General features: G+C 39.9%; 1 protein-coding gene across 27 annotated transcripts in view; it reads left to right on the top strand.

Annotated features, from left to right (window-relative positions):
* The first annotated feature begins 5,714 nt into the window (after positions 1–5,714).
* Positions 5,715–14,890, top strand: part of HDAC8 (histone deacetylase 8) — a 272,200-nt gene continuing 263,024 nt past the window's right edge. For 24 of the 27 annotated variants that reach the window (XR_013531559.1, XR_013531560.1, XR_013531558.1 and 21 more), the window contains exons 1-4: positions 5,715–5,907; positions 6,440–6,492; positions 9,934–10,064; positions 10,830–10,971. Coding sequence is in view for 24 of the 27 variants with exons in the window: in XM_078362973.1 (XP_078219099.1) it covers positions 5,797–5,907; positions 6,440–6,492; positions 9,934–10,064; positions 10,830–10,971 (437 nt within the window). In the remaining 3 variants the exon portion in view is untranslated. The remainder of the gene's footprint in view (positions 5,908–6,439; positions 6,493–9,933; positions 10,065–10,829; positions 10,972–14,890) is intronic. The other 3 variants (XM_078362969.1, XM_078362967.1, XM_078362960.1) reach the window with 1 other exon arrangement.

The raw sequence follows: 14,890 nt of genomic DNA, 5'->3' as shown, positions 1-14,890 counted from the left end.
CACAGCCACCACCCCTGGCTAATTTTTTTGTATTTTTAGTAGAGATGGGGTTTTGCCATGTTGGCCAGGCTGGTCTCAAACTACTGACCTCAGGTGATTCGCTTGCCTCAGCCTCCTAAAGTGCTGGGATTATAGGCATGAGCCACCATACCCGGCCTGTAGGGAACATTTTTTGATGAATGAATAAAACTGATTTTTACTCAGCATTTCAATTGTGTGCAAATGGTGCTTCTCCCTATTGAAGGAAATGTAAAAACAACTTGTTTTTCTAAATATTATAAATATTTGGCAGAATCTTGTATATACTATTAATTTGCCTTTTCTATAACAGGATTTATCCAGCAAGGAAGAACATTGTCTCTACAGTTCCATCCTGGTTAATGAAATTTCACTACATTCTGGGAATCTTACACAACTGGTAGGGCAAAAGTTGTTCTTCACCACAGCTGGCAAAACCTCTGCCATTCCTTTCTCTACCTACCAAATACCTAGTATCTGCACGAATGCAGTGGAGATTAAGTGTAGTATTTTCCACATTTACTCTTCATTTCCTATTTAACTTGAGTAACCTCAGGTGTTGGTTTGTCCAGGACAGCCCCCATTTATACGTGTTTTACTGGCATAATTATTAATAGCACTCTGTCACTTTGAAAGATATGGTCACCCTATGTTTAGCAGATGTGTGATTTCTTTTACAGCTAAGCCAAAAAAAAAAAAAAAAAAAAAACCAAGAACTTGTTCTTAAACCACTAGTAGTACTTATACAGTAGTGGTATGGGGGTAAGCATGACAGTAGGGGGAAACTTTCTTCCCCACCACATATAGAAATATTTGGCATAATGGCTCTTAACCAATATTTGAGCACATAACAAATGCCATTGTTATATAGGCACTTAGCATGGGCCATTTTATGTTCACAATTGCCATGTAAGACAGATATTGTCATCTCTATTTTACAAGTAAGAGAACTGAAGCCCTGAGAGTTTAAGTAAATTGCCCCAAATCAATCATCTAATAAGTGATAGAGCTGGAATTTGAACCCATGCAATCTGACTCTAGAGTTCACATTCTCAACAAATACACTCTCCAAGAAAAGGTCATTAAGGGGGTGGTGTGAAAACAAGGGTCAGTTGAGGTGTCACTGGACAGATTGTGAAATGAGCAGAGAAGGCAGCCTGAAGGGTGGTGCACTTGTAATGTGTTTGCTTACCCTTCTGGGGTGCGGAAAGCACCAAAAGAAGTGGCACAGCCCAACCTGACCTTACCGATTTAAATGTTACCTTTAGCAATAATGATTAAGGAAACTGAGTCAAGTAACTTGCCCAGGGTCACCATCCTAGCAAGCTTTGAAGCCAATGTTCAACCTACTTCCTTTGACCTCAAGTCCTCCAACTGCAAATACAGTACACTGAGAAGAGTTTTCTGGCTGGGCACGGTGGCTCATGCCTGTAATCTCAGCACTTTGGGAGGCTGAGGTGGGCAGATCACGAGGTCAGGAGTTCGAAACCAGCCTGACCAACATGGTGAAACCCTGTCTCTACTAAAAATACAAAAATTAGCTGGGTGTGGTGGCAGGTACCTGTAATCCCAACTGTTCAGGAGGCTGAGACAGGAGAACTGCTTGAACTCGGGAGGGAGAGGTTGCAGTGAGCTGAGATCATAACACTGTACTCCATCCTGGGTGACAGCAAGACTCCATCTCGAAAAAAAACAAGAGAGAGAAAGAGAGAAGGGTTTTCTTCGCAATTTAAGAACCATATGGGTATTACCAATGTGGAAAATTGAGGTGAGAAACCTGTGGCATGATTTATGCTCTTTCTTAATCATGAGCAAGTGTCTAGCCTCCCTGTGAGATTAGTTGCAGGAATAAGTTGCCAATTCCAGAGCACTGTGCAACAATTTATCTTTCTCCATAGCTGATCATCTTGCCACATTGTGTGGGGTACTTGGATAGTGTTTCCAGTTTAGAAGCATTCAGTTTTTGTTACTAGATCAGAAAGAACACCTAAAACAATACAATTTCATGTCATCCAAGTAGAGTCCAGAATTGAGGGTGTCAGCTGGGCAGTCTATATCCTGTCTTCTTTCCACTGCCTATCCCAGAAGGCCTGGGACAAGTCCCATTTCTTCTTATATTGCCAGTCATGATGATCTCACCTTTCAGTCAAGTCCTGTAGCTTCCCCTGTCTATAAACATGTGCAGTTTTATCTTTAAAAATTTTCTGGACTCTCATGTCCCCTCAGGCTGTTAGACTAACTAACTTCTTCTTTTCACAATTTTTTTCAAAGAGGAAGCTATACTTAACTGTGATGGCCTCACTTTTTAACCCCTCACAATCTGGCTTCCTCCCCTATTTCCTGTTTTGTTTCGTTCCATAGGGCACCAGTGAGTTTCTAACGGCAAAAAGCGGTCTTTGACCATTCCTTGTCTCCTTTCTGACATCTTTTTCTCCTCTAAACCCTTACACACAGGCATTTCCAAAAATGACACTCTTCTTCCTAGCTCAGAGGTCCTCACCAGGGTGTGGGGCCGGTTTTGTGACATGATGGGACTTACCTCTTTTTTTACAGCTTCACTCTGGTGGCTGCAAAGAGGATGGGTTGTAGGGCAGCAAGAATGGAAGCAGACCCCAGGTAGATACTGCAAAAAGTTCAAGTGAGAGATAATAGTGCCCAGACTAGGGTGGTGGCAGTGCAAAGGGAGAGAAGTGAATGTATTTAAGGCATGTCTTGGATGTGGAACCGATGGAAATAGCTAATGTATTGGATCTGCAAGTGAAGGAAAAGGAAGAAACACAAATAACTCCCAGGTTTCTGACTTAGGCAACTGGACAGATGTTGGTATCTTTACTGAGCTGTGAAAGATAGAAAAGGAATGGAAAGAACTTGGATGGAGAAATTGGGAGCTTGGTTTTGAAAATGTTGGTTATGACTATTGGGCATCGAGTGGAGAAAGCCACATTCCCTTGGTCATCTCAGCCACTCTAATAACTTTGGCTTTCTCCTTTTTATATGGAAAAGTGTGTGTGTGTGTGTGTGTGTGTGTGTGTGTGTGTGTGTGTGTGTGTGCAATTGTTTAACCCATTAAATTCTGAAACAACATTTTTAAAATCAGAATCTATGTCCATTCTGCCCTACTCTATGAGTTCTTCCTTCCAGTTGTCCTTTCTTATATTGCTACCTCTAGTCTTTCTTCACCCAGAGTTTACACTTAAGAATTTTCAGCAAGCCTCTTCTGTCTTCCTCCCTCTCACCAATATCCAAGTAGTAAAGAAGTCTTGTTGAACCTACCCTGTACATTATTTCTCCTTCTTTGTTCCCATTGCCCCCACCCTAGTTTAAAATCATTATTACTTCTTTTTTTTTTTTTTTTTTAGATGGAGTTTCACTGTTGTTACCCAGGCTGGAGTGCAATGGCGTGATCTTGGCTCACCGCTACCTCTGCCTCCTGGGTTCAAGCAATTCTCCTGCCTCAGCCTCCTGAGTAGCTGGGATTACAGGCATGCGCCACCGTGCCCAGCTAATTTTTTCTATTTTTAGTAGAGACGGGGTTTCACCATGTTGACCAGGATGGTCTTGATCTCTTGACCTCGTGATCCACCCGCCTTGGCCTCCCAAAGTGCTGGGATTACAAGCTTGAGCCACCACGCCTGGCCTATTATTACTTCTTATTTGGATTATTGTGAGACTCTAACTGCCCCTAGTCTTTTAATGACTAATATTTCCTGCACCCTGCTGCTATAGAAGTCTTTTTTCCTTAATATTTCTGTCTAAATATGTTTCCCCATTTCCCACAAAATGTAGTCTATTCTCTTTAGCCTGGTATTCAGTGTTCTTCATAATCCGGCCCTTTTAACTAAGCTCGACTAGAAATTTTCTCTTGTGTTTTCGTTTATGCTGTTGTTCATTCTAGTCAACATGCTGTCTCCTGGCTCCCATCTTCACCAAGCAAACTCCTGCCTACCTTCTAAGACCCTCTCAAATCCCACTAAAGAATTCTAGTTACCATTTATGAAATACCATTTAGTACTTAATGTTTATTTATTAAGTAGGCTAAGCATTCTACATTCATTGTCTGACTCTGCATTGCCTTTGGTTTCTTGTGAATTTGCCCCATCTTCTGTATAAGAATGCAAATTCATTGACAGCAGAGATCACATTATAATTTATTTTTGAATCATCAGCTGTATACTTAGTTAATATCAGATAACTGTTTGACCAATGAATGACTGTAGATCTTTTAACTAGTTGCTATGGGAATATATAAATAAAAGAAGCATAATATCTTACATTCTAGTTACAGAGCACATCACCAAAAAAAACAACCCCCAAGATTTTCAGAATAAGTATTGAGGGGATACAAAATGGAGGGTGAACAAAGTTATAACACAAAGGCATCCTGGAGGAGTCAAATTTATATAGTAAAGGGAATGTTCAAAGGCTTCAGTGTCAGTCTGACCTATTGAATTTCTGCTTTTCTGCTTAAGTATGTGATTTTGGATGATTATTTCTCTCTCTAAACTGCATCTATAAAATGATGTGTTACAACCTCCTTTATAGGACTGTTGCAAGGATAAAATGAGATAATATATCCAATGTACATGTCACAATCTTCAATAAATGTTTAAAGTCTAAAAAGCAAGCTAGATTTTAAATTAGTAAGCATATTGGGTTGTCCCAGTGGTGTTAGTAAGTCAGTTAGGTTGTCAGGAGAATCGAGGGCCTGAGCACTGGCCAGCTTGTAGCAGATCATAGGGGCCTCCAGGAACCTGCAAACGCTGATGGTAATTCTAAAACTGCCTCAGCTAGTCTTAAACTGAACCCTCCCACCAAACCTAAAATATTTCCCTCATCTATGTTTAGCTGCAGAAACAAAAGGAGATAGGGGGAGAAGAGCTGCAGTTTCTGAATACTACTGCTTGCAACCTTCCTACCCCATGAATGTTCAAGGAGTTAGATTTGACATTACTGCTTGATTGGAATCTACCAAGCAATTAATATACACCACAGCAGCCAGTCTCTTGGGAAAGTGCTATCAGATTTGCCAGAGTAAATTATTAAGACTGTTAACTCTCATGTGGACATGGATAGTTAATGATGAAAAGAAATGAACTATAAAATTGCATCACAGAATTTACTGTGTAAACTTTTCAAACCATTTGTGCTATGAATTAGAGCCCCCACCAAAAAAAAAAAAAAAAAGCCTATCCTTAAAATAAGTAGCTGGATGGTGGGGGCTCTAGGTGGCCACATTGTATCTGTGTTCGTACGGTTAAATGGATGTGTTTGCAGATTGAAACAATTCATAAAGAGTTGAGGCTACTTTTTTTTTTTTTTTTTTTTTAGCGCTAAAACTCAAAATCGCGGTTATTTTAGTGATTTGCCCTGGCTCTTCCGTTGCTCAAACCGCTGGAAACTACATCTCCCAGCATGCTGTGAAACTGGTCTGACTTCATCTCAAATGGCCCCGTAGGGCAACAAGGATGGTTAGTTTTGACCCTACTTATTTGTGCCATAAATCGATCCTAATTGACAGCTCTTTGGACTTTTATATCTGCCGAACACTTTTTCTTGAACTGTGGTCACTAAATGAGGGGGGTCTGGCCTGGGAAGTCCCATCCATTCCTTCAATTGGATGGGGAGCGGGGATAGTGTCTCCGGCAATCTGAAGAATAGGAGGGAATGTTGACCAGGGAACACCAATGCGGCCGATCAGAGGAGCAGGAACTAGAGCCCTGGCCGAGTCCGAAAAAAGCCAGATCTGGACGGTGGCTGCGGAACGGTTGTAAGTGGAAGATGGAAGAGCCGGAGGAACCGGAGGATAGTGGGCAGTCCCTGGTCCCGGTTTATATCTATAGTCCCGAGTATGTCAGTGTGTGTGATTCCCTGGCCAAGATCCCCAAACGGGTAAGAGAAGTCTGGATGAAAGACCGTGGGCTTTTGGGGTGGGGGTGGGGTGGCGGACGAAAGAGCCTTAGGAAGCGGAGAGGACACTGGGCTGGGGGAAATCTTCAGAAATTTTGGGTAGCTGTATCAGGTACCTAAAGCTGTATCGGAAGGAAGTGTTCTCATACTGTTTCTGAGAGAGCAGCATATCCCTCCTCGACGACCAACGGACAGGTAAGGGTGGGGGAGGGGTACTGAGGAGGGGAGGGGACGCAGTTTCCACTCCTAGGGGACTGCTGAAGTCGTGGAAAAACAAGCTGCAGGGGGAAGGTGTTCCATCACTTGTCTAAGACCTGGTAGCTTTCACCTTAGTGATTTTGATACTTTGTATCTCTTTTGTCTAAGTGTATTGTAACTGTTAACAGAAGGGAAACCAGTTGAAACAAAGTTAATCCGTTCCTTTGTTCAGGTTGATGAGGTTAAAGAGGATTTTGCTGAATTAAACTTTTAAGAGACGATTTTCTGCTTTTTTTTTTTTTGCTGATGTTTTTAGGCCAGTATGGTACATTCTTTGATTGAAGCATATGCACTGCATAAGCAAATGAGGTAAGCTGTCCTTCTTGAACATAGCTCTGAAGCTAGGTGTTAGTTGCCTTAATATCCTCCTTCACAGTGGGGCAAGAAAAAGAATGGTTGGGTTTTTTTTTTTTTTTTTTTTCCCGAGATGGAATTTCTCTCTTGTTGCCCAGGCTAAAATGCAATGGTTCGATATCGACTCACACCACAACCTCTGCCTCACGGGTTCAAGCGATTCTCCTGCCTCAGCCTCCCCAGTATCTGGGATAACAGGCACGTGCCACCACACCCAGCTAATTTTGTATTTTTAGTAGAGATGAGGTTTCTTTTTTTCTTTTGGACACGGAGTCTCACTCTGTTGCCAGGCTGGAGTGCAGTGGCACGATCTTGGCTCACTGCAACCTCGGCCTCCAGAGCCGAGTAGCTAGTAATACAGGTGCAGCACTACGCCCAGCTAATTTTTGTATAGTAGAGACGGGGTTTCACCATGTTGGCCAGGATGGTTTTGATCACTGGACCTCCCAAAGTGCTGGGATTATAGGCTTGAGCCACCGCGGCCGGCCAAGAATGGTTTTCTTAAAAAAAAAAAACCAAAAAACTTTAGCGTTCTGTGAGAGTATTCACAGTGTTTGTAATTTGCGTGTAATCACAAGAAAGTTCTTAAAGAATTAAGAAAACCTGGGGGGCCGGGTGCAGTGGATCACAGCTGTAATCCCAGCACTTTGGGAGGCCTAAACAAATGGATCGCCTGAGATCGGCAGTTTGAGACCAGCCTGGCCAACATGGCAAAACCTCATCTCTACTAAAAATACAAACAAACAGCAACAACAAAAAAGAAAAATAGCTGTTCCTAGCTGAACAACTTTTTGTATCAGACAGGTTTAGTACCCAAATGTACTTACCTTAAAATCTCCACAATGCACCTACCCCTGGGATACTTAACCAAGCAACTGAACTGTATTTTTAGTAGATTACCGGATTTTAGTAGATTTACAGGATTATGGGTGTGCTGGCAGGTGCCTATAATCCCAGCTACTTGGGAGGCTGAGGCGGGAGAGAATTGCTTGAACCTGGGAGGCAGAGGTTGCAGAGAACCCAGATTTGTGGCATTGCACTCCAACCTGGGAAGCAAGAGTGAAACGCCATCAAAAAAAGAAAAGAAGAAAGAAAGGAGAGAGAGAGAGAAGAAAGAGAAAGAGGAGAAAGAGGAGAGGAGAGGAGGGAAGGGAAGGGAAATGGGGGAGGGGGAAGGGAGCGGAGGGGAGGGGAGGAGAGGGAAAAGGAGGGGAGGGGAGGAGAGGGAGAAAACTTGGGACAGAGGAGTGGAAGGTGCAGGAAGCAGTTAAGGTTCATTAGAAAGAAGTACAGCTCAGTTGCTTGGTTAAGTATCCCAGGGGTAGGTGCATTGTGGAGATTTTAAGGTAAGTACATTTGGGTACTAAAACCTGTCTGATACAAAAAGATGTTCAGCTAGGAGGTGTTCCATTTTTCTTTTGATTTTGTTTCATTCTAAGCCAGATCTGAGAATGTGAGTTCAACTTAAGGCTTTTAGACAATCCACTACCACCACCAAACTTTATTGGGTGAGGCTGGAGACAGGTCAAGACCTAAGCAAACTGCTAAGTCTGAGCCAGAACTCAAGAGAGAGCTAACTGTTTCTTTCAAAAACATGAATTTGCTGTTTATTGCCATTTCTGTATTTGATGCCATTATTACAGCAAATATAACCCTGCCACATATAGGATTACTTTCTGGCCAAATAGGTGAGTGCCCATACCAGCTAGTGTGCTATGCTTCATTTATTTTCCAGGAGGTAATATAATAGGCTTTTAGATTTTATCCTTATTAGCAAAATCATTTTGTACCTTTTTAAAAGATTTGATTTTTAAGCCATTTTTAAAAACCATATGGTTTGGTTAACATAGTAACTATATGCCTTCCATTAAAGTTATTTAACATTTCAAAAAAATTGTTTTATGACAAGGTATCAAAACAAAGCACAACTGTCCAGTTTCCTTGCTGTTAAATAGGGAGGCTTTCAGTAAGTGGTTTTTTTTTTGTTTTTAACATGTAACAAAATAAATGGAAGGTTACTAGAAGAGGGAGCTTTTAGGATTGGGAAATATGGTCCAAGATATAAATTTTTATTTTAATGGGCAGATTTTTCACCTCTGATAGTATACATGTGTCTTCTTTAAGAAGCAAGAATTATTGGATCTTAGCTATATATTTCATTTCTGAGGCCAAACCATGGATTTCTTTTAGCTACCTTGGTGATAGTAGTAGCCTGTATAGTCATATTAATTCATCATATACTCATGGCTGTGTTCCCATTCAGCAGACATTTAAAACCACTGCTGCCTCCCTGTGGCCTAGGTCAGGATTCTTTCAACTTGAATGTGTATATGAATCTCCGTAAAATGTGTCATCTTGTTTAAAAATCATGATGTTAAAATACAAATTCTGACTCAGGTCTGAGGCAAGTCTGAAGTTCTGCATTTCTAACAAGCACCCATGGGATGCCGATGCTGCTGGTCCACAGACCACCCTTTAAGTGCAATGGCTAGATAACAGTAGTGGCACCTGTGGGGTCTAGAAGAGGAAATGGGGAATAGGCAGCTAGAGGTTAGATGTGGTAAGGCTTCTTGTTAGGTTAACTCCCTTTATTCTCTCACTTGCTTTTATTGTCATTTTTTGTGAGGAGTAGGTTGAGAGGTTCTGAGTGAAGCCTAGTTGCAATCATTTTGCCACTTCTCTCCTCGCTCTCAGAGTCAGATAGAAGGGACCAAGTCTAGAAACTTTCTACATTTTGTGTTGCCCATTTTTTTATCCATTAATAGTAATGATAGTTATCCACAAAGCACTTTTGTATGTGTTATACTTTTATTTAAACATAAGTCCCATAAAGTTCCCCATTTTACAAATGAAAAAACTGAACTACAGAACAGTCAACTTACCTAAGGTTTATAGAGCTAATAAGTCCAGAGTTAGGACAGTAACTCAATTCTCTACCTCTAAATTCAAAATGAATGATAACATAGCTGCCTATTAAAATATATAGTTGAAAGGATGATATAACCCAATTAGCAACTGATTCAAATGAAAATATCCCTGCCTACTAGTTTGTCTTGAAAGTTGGAACTCACAAAGTCTGTCTGATATCTGATTATTTAACTTGAATATAATTAACTTGAATATAATTATTTTAATATAATTACTTTTGTTTATCTACCTATAAACTCAAAGGAAAATCTATCCTCTTGCCCCTTATTAATAGAGTCATTACCATAGATGTGAGGCAGTGAAGACTGCACAGTGCAGTGGAAGAACAGAATGTGTTTGTTGCTCCAGCCTATTGGAACCAGAAGTTGAGACTTGCATTTTCTGCTCAGACTGCTGGCTTCTGTTTCTAGCTTCTGGCATATACTGGGGCTGACTCACTCACCTCTTTGTTCTCTCTGTCATTGTTAGGGTGGTTAAGCCCAAAGTGGCCTCCATGGAGGAGATGGCCACTTTCCACACTGATGCTTATCTGCAGCATCTCCAGAAGGTCAGCCAAGAGGGTGATGATGATCATCCGGACTCCATAGAATATGGGCTAGGTAATGTTATTACTAGGCATTGATGGGAGATGGACAACCTAATTTTTCTATAACTTGTGTGATGGCTTTTTATATTTTAATTAAGAAATCATGTGTTTTGGGTCTCACCCATATCAAAAAATTTTAAAAAAAGAAAAATCATGTGTTAACCGTCGATCTTAATCTTTTGGGTTTAGCCACATATAACTCACTAAACAAGCAAACCATGAGTTGAGCAAAACCAAATGATGGGTCAGATGAAAGAAAACCTTCCAGTTGCTTAGGCACTCCTGGCAGTGCTCAGATCTGGTCTGGCTATATATTTGCTGATTTAGCTGTCCTGTGACCTTGTATCTTAATGGAGTACAGATTTATGTTCTGGCTAAGTTTTCTACCTCACCCCTCATTAAACAGCTGCATTTTTTTAACTGTAAGTGACCAACAGTATAGTCTAGAAAAACAGCATGGTTTAGCAGAGGAACACTGAACTGGGGATCAAGAGAGCTGGATCCCAGACCTGGCTCTGTGTGACCACTAACAAAACATATCACTTCTCAGACTTGATTTCTCTATCTGTAGCCCATGACTAGTTCATCATGAAGGTTTATCCTTTCTAGCTCTAACCTTTTAAAAAATTATATCCCAAGTATCGGAGTTGTTTCTATCAGTTGGAGCTGATATTAGCACAGTGGTTTTTTAGTAGGTTATGTTGTTGTCACACCTCAACCTATTCCTCTTGTTTTCCCATTTCATCTTTTAACTAGCTCTTCTGATTTTTGCCTTAAGGTTATGACTGCCCAGCCACTGAAGGGATATTTGACTATGCAGCAGCTGTAGGAGGAGCTACAATCACAGCTGCGCAGTGCCTGATTGATGGAATGTCCAAAGTAGCAATTAACTGGTCTGGAGGGTGGCATCATGCAAAGAAGTAAGAAAATGACCTTTCTGTTTTCTGACTCTTTCCTTTAGCCAGTTTCTCAGCTATGTAAACTCTTATGCTTATTGTATTGACATTTATATAGAGACATTTGTGTATGTAGCATTTACAAGGCATTCTGAAGAAATGCAAGTGAAACAGAAAAAAGATGACCTAATATAGTGGGAAGTACATTGTTGAAAGTCAGGACACCTGGGCTCTACACCTAGTTTTTCTGTTAACTTGGCTAACTGACTTGGACGGATTATCCTCCCTAGGCCTCAGTTTCTTCATTGATAACATGAACAGGACAAAGGATACAACTAGACAGTCTCTAAATTCCTTTTCAGTTTTCTAAAACTTCCCCTGTCTTTAAGGGACTTACAGTCTAGAAATATTAACAAAATTAGAATAATTAGAAAACAACATTAGTTATGATACCAATGGAATATATGTTTGAGCTGAAGAGACTTATCAGTAGAAAGAAATTAATCATGGAAGTCTTGGCAGAATTGAATTTTAGAGCTAGTTCTTAAAAGAAGTAGCAAACAGATTTTTGAAAAGGTGGGAAATTGATGAAAATAGGTTTAAAATAAAAGGCTGAAGAATCAAGAAGGGGGCTCATGCTGCCATCTCTAAAGAAAGTAGCAACCCAGTTAGATGTCTCTCAAAGACAAAAGGCTTGTGAAAAGGCTCTTCCTAGGTGCTTCTTGGAGTTACAGGAGAAGTCCTTTTGGAGTGTTTGTTTTTTGAGATGGGGTCTCACTCTGTCGCTCAGGCTGGAGTGCAGCAGCTTGATCTCGGCTCACTATAACCTCTGTCTCCTGGGTTCAAGTGATTCTACCACCTCAGCCTCCTGAGTAGCTGGGATTACAGGTACCTGCCATCATGCCCAACTAATATTTGTATTTTTGTAGAGATGGGGTTTCATCATGTTGGCCAGGCTGGTCTTAAACTCCTGATCTGAAGTGATCCACCTGCCTCTACTACCAAAATGCTGGGATCACAGGTGTGACCCACCATGTCCAGCCACCTTTTGGAGTTTTATGTTAACATATCTAACTGCAGTAGTCTGTCTAAGAAGGATTTCTGGGCCTTCTTCAGCATTTGGTACTTTGTTTGATATTTCTGTAGTACTTAATCTTCACTGAGGAAGGATTTTTTAAAACTCTGAATTTATCAATCTTCTGTCTGAGAGAAATGAACCCATTGTGGTAGTAACTGCCAATGCATCATTCACAAATCAATTGTCCATGCAATCAACCATGACCTTGATACTTTTAGGTGCTCTTGAGTCAAGAGAAAACAACACTTTGTTTTTCAGAATAAAATATAGCACAACTTCAGCATATGCAGGTTAAGATAGTAACAAAAATTTTTTTCCATCAAATTGACAGGTTTGGGGGCCAAGGAAGTCCTTGAAAGGGTTTACTACTAGAATTTACTAGTTAGACAACAGAGCAAAGGAAATCAGTGTTTTAGTAATGAGTCTTACATGGACTTTAAAACAGAGACAAGCTGCCTTTTGTTAGCTTTTGCTTGCTTGGCTGCTTGCTTTCTTCTTTCTTTCTTTCTTTTTTGAAATAAAGACAAGATCTCTCTATGTTGCCCAGGCTGATCTTGAACTCCTGGGCTCAAGGGATCCTCCCTTCTCAGCCTTCCAAGGTGCTGGCATTGCAGGCATGAGCCACCACACCCAGCCTCTTTCTTTCTTTCTTGTTTTGTTTTGTTTTTTAGAGACAAGGTCTCTCTCTGTCACCCAGGCTGGAGTGCTGTGGTGCAATCATAGCTCACTGCAGTCTTGAACTCCTGGGCTCAAGGGATCTTCCCACCTCAGCCTTCCAGGTAGCTGGGACTACAGGCATGTGCTACCATGCTTGGATTTTTTTTTTTTTTTTTTTTTTTTTGGTAGAGATGGAGTCTTGCTGTGTTGCCCAGGCTGGTCTCAAATTCCTGGCCTTAAACTGTCATTCCACCTTGGCCTCCAAAAGTGCTGGCATTACACATGAGAGCCACTGCACCCAGCCTGCTTTTTTTTTTTTTTTTAAGTTCAAAATAAAGACAATGATAGCTAGGAGAAAAAAATGACCCTCTCCCCTTCCAGCTACAGAGTGAAAGGAGAAAACCAAGCTTCTCTGAATGAAGGACTTCTAGGTCCTTTTGGGCTTAGCAAGTTGAGAAGAAAAGTAGTGTGGCTTCATAGAAAAGGCCCACTCCTGTGAATCAGATCCAGTTTATTATGCATTTAAATTCATGTCAGAAAGCCTGCTAGGGACTGGGTCATTTTCCAGTGGAGTACTCTGCTTCTTAATACTGTTTTGCTGCCAAAGGAAGCACACTCTGTCTTGACCCAATCATGGCTGCTTCTGAGCTGCACACAGACATGGGGATACCCACATATATTGCCTTAACTGTTTTAAACATCTTTCAGCTGATCCTTCATAGAAACAGACATTCCTGCAATAAATATAAATTACAGAAGGTCTCTAGAGATTGCCCCAATTTAGGTCTGAATTCCATGGTGTTCTTGGCATATCTAGAACCTCTCTGTAGATGAACTACAGCCATTTAGACCACAAACTTACATCTAGCCAGCATTTACCTATTATAATCACAATATTTGTTTAAACTTCCCATCCCCAAATATATGTGCAGATTTATACATGCCATTTATTCATTGAACAAGCATCGATGAAGCACCTACTATATGTCAAATGTATGTTTATCATCACCAATAAGCAGAGATATGGAAATTGAAGCAAGATGTATTGTTTCCCCTACCGAATTTGAAAAAAAAAAATCTTTATTTCAAAATATCCGGTGGTGGAAGGATTACAATGAAATTGACACAATCCCTTTTGAAAACTTTGGAAGTGTTAAGAATGGGAAAAAGATATTCATACCAGTTGCCCCAGTAACAATATTCTTGGCAATCTATTCTAAGGAAATAAACCAATTCTACCTGCAAGAAATTTGCATCTTAGGAGTAAGACAGCAAATAGCTGCATTTGAAAGCTAAAAAAGAATGATTTTCATAGAATATTCTACAAAAGAAGAGTAATGAAGGACTAATACTGTTAGATATTAAGCATCCAAAACTACAATAATAAAAACACTGGTATAAAATTAGACAGATAAGTTGTAGTATATCTACCCTCAACAAAAAGACCAGTTTTTTAGAATTTATTACAAAGATTGCATTGCAAGTGAATGGGAGTTGAAAGTTCTGTTGAGTAAATGAATGGTATTGTGACAGCTTCTACCATTATACCCTCATCTACTGTAATAAACTAAAATAAGTGACAGCTAGATTGAAGAGTTAAATATAAAAAGCAAGTTTAAAAAAACTAGAGTGAATGGATACTTATCAAGCTTCTAAAGGGGAAGAATTTTCTAAGCTTAGAAAGTAATTTTTAAAAATCACAAAGAAAAATCAAATCTGACTGCATAAAATTTTAAAACCAAAATAACTTTTAAAAGGTTTTTTGGCTTTTAAAATAAAATCTAAACACAGTCTGAAAAAGCCTATGTGACATAAATATGACAAAGTGTAATAAGCTTGTATTATCTAACCCACTTCTACAATATAATGTATAAGAAGAAATATGAACAAAGAACATGAATAGACAATTTACAAAGGAGTTTAAGTACAATTGGAAAACATGAGAAAATGTTCATCACCACTAATCAAAGAAATGCAAATTTAAAAAATTAGATAAGCCTCTTTTTAAGTCTATATTTAACATAATTGCAAAAGATGGTATTTAGTTTTCTAGTTAGTGTGTTTTGGAAGAAAGCATTTTGGCAGACAGTAATGTATTAATGCCCTTTGATCTGGTAATCTTACTTCTGGGAATGTTGCCTAAAATTTTTTTTTAATATGGGAAACAAACTATTTTCATGAAGGTATTTATCAGCATTATTGATAAAA

The sequence above is a fragment of the Callithrix jacchus genome, chromosome X (genome assembly GCF_049354715.1).
Source record: "Callithrix jacchus isolate 240 chromosome X, calJac240_pri, whole genome shotgun sequence".
Taxonomy (NCBI): domain Eukaryota; kingdom Metazoa; phylum Chordata; class Mammalia; order Primates; family Cebidae; genus Callithrix; species Callithrix jacchus.
Note: the sequence above shows the minus strand (reverse complement) of the source record. Positions and strands in the feature narration are given on the sequence as shown.